Source organism: Cyprinodon variegatus, unplaced genomic scaffold, assembly GCF_000732505.1.
Source record: "Cyprinodon variegatus isolate N-32 unplaced genomic scaffold, C_variegatus-1.0 Scaffold27, whole genome shotgun sequence".
In the NCBI taxonomy this organism is placed as follows: domain Eukaryota; kingdom Metazoa; phylum Chordata; class Actinopteri; order Cyprinodontiformes; family Cyprinodontidae; genus Cyprinodon; species Cyprinodon variegatus.
In genome coordinates, this window is record NW_015150480.1 from 1,581,909 (window position 1) to 1,584,894 (window position 2,986).

The 2,986-nt window shown below is 37.9% G+C and overlaps 1 protein-coding gene across 2 annotated transcripts in view; it reads left to right on the plus strand.

Moving 5' to 3' along the window:
• Positions 1-2,986, plus strand: part of LOC107098934 (serine/threonine-protein kinase D3-like) — a 73,685-nt gene that overhangs the window by 62,463 nt on the left and 8,236 nt on the right. For both annotated transcript variants that reach the window (XM_015396833.1, XM_015396840.1), the window contains one exon: positions 1,312-1,588. In XM_015396833.1, coding sequence (XP_015252319.1) covers positions 1,312-1,588 — 277 coding nt within the window. The remainder of the gene's footprint in view (positions 1-1,311; positions 1,589-2,986) is intronic.

A 2,986-nucleotide genomic window follows, 5' to 3' on the forward strand; every position in this document is an offset into this window, starting at 1 on the left:
ATCCCATAGCGAGACACCGAGTGAATATTATGAAAAAGAAATATAGTTATTGCACTGAGTGTCATATATAGATAAACAGGTTATTACACAGGGTATCAAATGGAAATTGCACATTGTACATTGCACATGTTATTGCCGTTGTAGAGTCGCATTGTAAAGTCTGCTTGCAATCATGTTACTTCTTTTGTCAGTAAGCTGTAGGTAAACCTTAACATATTTTCCTCATTATTTTGTAATTGATATATTACAAATTCATATAATTTAAATTTAAATTTTTATTTTTGATATTTATCCAACTAGTTACCAAAAAATGTAAAAAATTCTTGACATTTTTATTTCATTTCCCTGAAGTTTTTTTTTTTTTGCCTGCTGCTCATCAGTGTGTGGCCATCGCTCTCTCTCTGCTTTCCTCTATACCTCCAATCTGATTAGTGGTGGTTGTGTGGTGGCATGGCAACCATTTTCACCATTTGGGAACCATAACGGCTCCCTGTTTGAAGATGAGACCCCTGTACTTGTGGTTTCATCAGAGGAAACTTTTCTGAGGGTTAGGGGGCTTCTCTCTATCCCAGTGCTGTCACTCTGAAACATTGGACCCCAGATCCCCCCTCCCTACTCACACTCCTACCCCAGTTGTGGTGAGGGGCAAACAGTAGTTGCATCGTCCTTCATCTCAGTGGCTCGTGGTAGTGCCGGCAGCTCGTGCTCAGATGGGGCCCCTCCGGCCGGCCCCTGCCTTGTAATCAGGCAACCAGAGCACTCAAGTGGCCGCAGGGCTTACTCACGTGACCCGGTCTCCGCTAACCACAAGCACTTCATCTGATACTTTGTGGCGAGCCATGCGGAGGGGACAGCGTGCGCCTCTGTGAACCTCATTGGCTGGAAATTCTCTGTTTTTCTCTGCATTTGGCCCTCCCTCCTTCTCTTTGATTCGGCTGTGTTAAAGGGGAAGGGGGAAGTTTTAGTTGCACCAAGCTGTCTTTCAGTTTGTGTTCATAAGAGAGAGAGGAAAGAAGAGGTCCTGAGCTCAGACCCAAACGGCTTGAAGGTGTGTGAGTCTAACTTTGTGTTTTTACAGCCTGTTGAGCTGGCATTGTTTGCTTTTTTAGAGGCCAAATATTTAAAAATGTTGTAATGTTTTTTGTTTTTGTTGAAAAGATCAAACTAGAAGATTTTAATTTCTTCATGAATGCCTTCATTTGAGCAGAAATTCTAACAAAATCTGACTGATATCTCTCTCTTGCTATGTTTTAAAACTACTTCAACTTTTTTATGTGAAAGAAATAAAGAATATTAAATCCTGTCCTGCAGGAGATCCCTCTGTCAGAGATTCTCCAGGTGGAGCCGTTCAGAGACTACAGTAATCTTGCACAGGGCAGCAACCCGCACTGCTTTGAGATCATCACCTCCACCATGGTCTACTATGTAGGGGAAAACAACGGCAGCCACTACCACAGCCCTGCACTAGCTGCCTCTGGAGTGGGTGTGGAGGTGGCCCAGGGCTGGGAGAAGGCCATCAGACAGGCCCTGATGCCCGTCACCCCTCAGCCGAGTGTGGCCAGCGCAGCCGGCCAGGGAAGAGATCACAGTAAGGAGAATTTAATGTTTTGCACGCTGATCTTTGCTTACTGCCCACTCTGAAGTTTTCGGTTTCAGCAGCTTGCAGGATTTTTTTTTTTTTTTTTTTTTTTTTTGCTATCTCACCATTGCTCTGTGTCAAATTAATAATGTTACTCACGTTATGTGTGTTGAAACTCTGAGGGAAAACCCTGCTGTGCTTCTGTGTTTAGTTCAAAGGAAGCAAGACTGTGAAGTCATTGTTTGGAGATAAAACTGTTTAAAAGCAGAGTCACATGACCAAATGGAAACAGAACTTTTTAAAGAATCAAAGCAATCGATGTCCATTTTATTTGATTTTTACTTTTATTGTTACAAATAATCTTATTTTGATATCCAACTGAACTTCAGGAGAAAGGATAAATAAAGGATAAAAAAGTGCAAATAGATAAAAGGCACTGCAATGCATTCAGCAAAGTATGAATCTATCAAATAAAAGCAGTGACTCTGTCATTTTTATCTGAAGAACTTTTATAAGGTTTTGAGGGAAGCAAAATGCAAACTCTTGTTTCTGTGTTTGAATAATTTATAGGATACCAGAACTGCAGTTATTTATAAATGAACATAATATACCAGTGAAACGTCAGATTTATTTACATGCTGTGATGAATTTCACTGCTCGAGGAATAATAGTGCCGCACATCTGAGAGGAGCAAGCAGGAGCGTTTTTATAAGTGATTGTACAGCATTGAGGTCGATGCAACAATGAAAACATAATGAACTCTATTTTTGAGTTTTTTTTAAAGCCAGTTTTTGAGATTTTACTTGAATAAGATTGCTAGGAATTAAAGAATTAAGATATTTGCAAGAGGCACATTTAATGACCTCTTTTGTTTAATAAAGTTTTTTATTATAGTTGTTGTTTATTTTGTTTTTCTCTTTGTCATTTAAGAACTTTTTGTGATTTTGAACCATTGCAGTTAATTTCTGTCCTGGATTTTCTTGTGGTACAAATTGGTATATAGGTCGTCTATTTAACCTATAACACCATCTACTAATTCTTAACTGCCCTTTTTCTACCCAACATATCATACGAAGAATTAGGTATTTTTTATGTTTCAAGGGACTTGTTTTTATGACTCAATTACATAATGTGCATTTGCCAGCAGGAAAACTATCTATTATTTTGCGTTATTAATTGGGTCAAAAAAGCTTCAGAATCAACACAAGAACTGATTAAATAAATTATAATTGAAGATATGTGATATGTGAGCATTTTATGATAATTTGCTTCCGTATTCCTACTATTATTTAATTTGCAAAAAGTGAAAACAGATAAAAGACACTGCAATGCAAAAGTGTATGAACACACACACATATACATATATATATATATATATATATATATATATATATATATATATATATA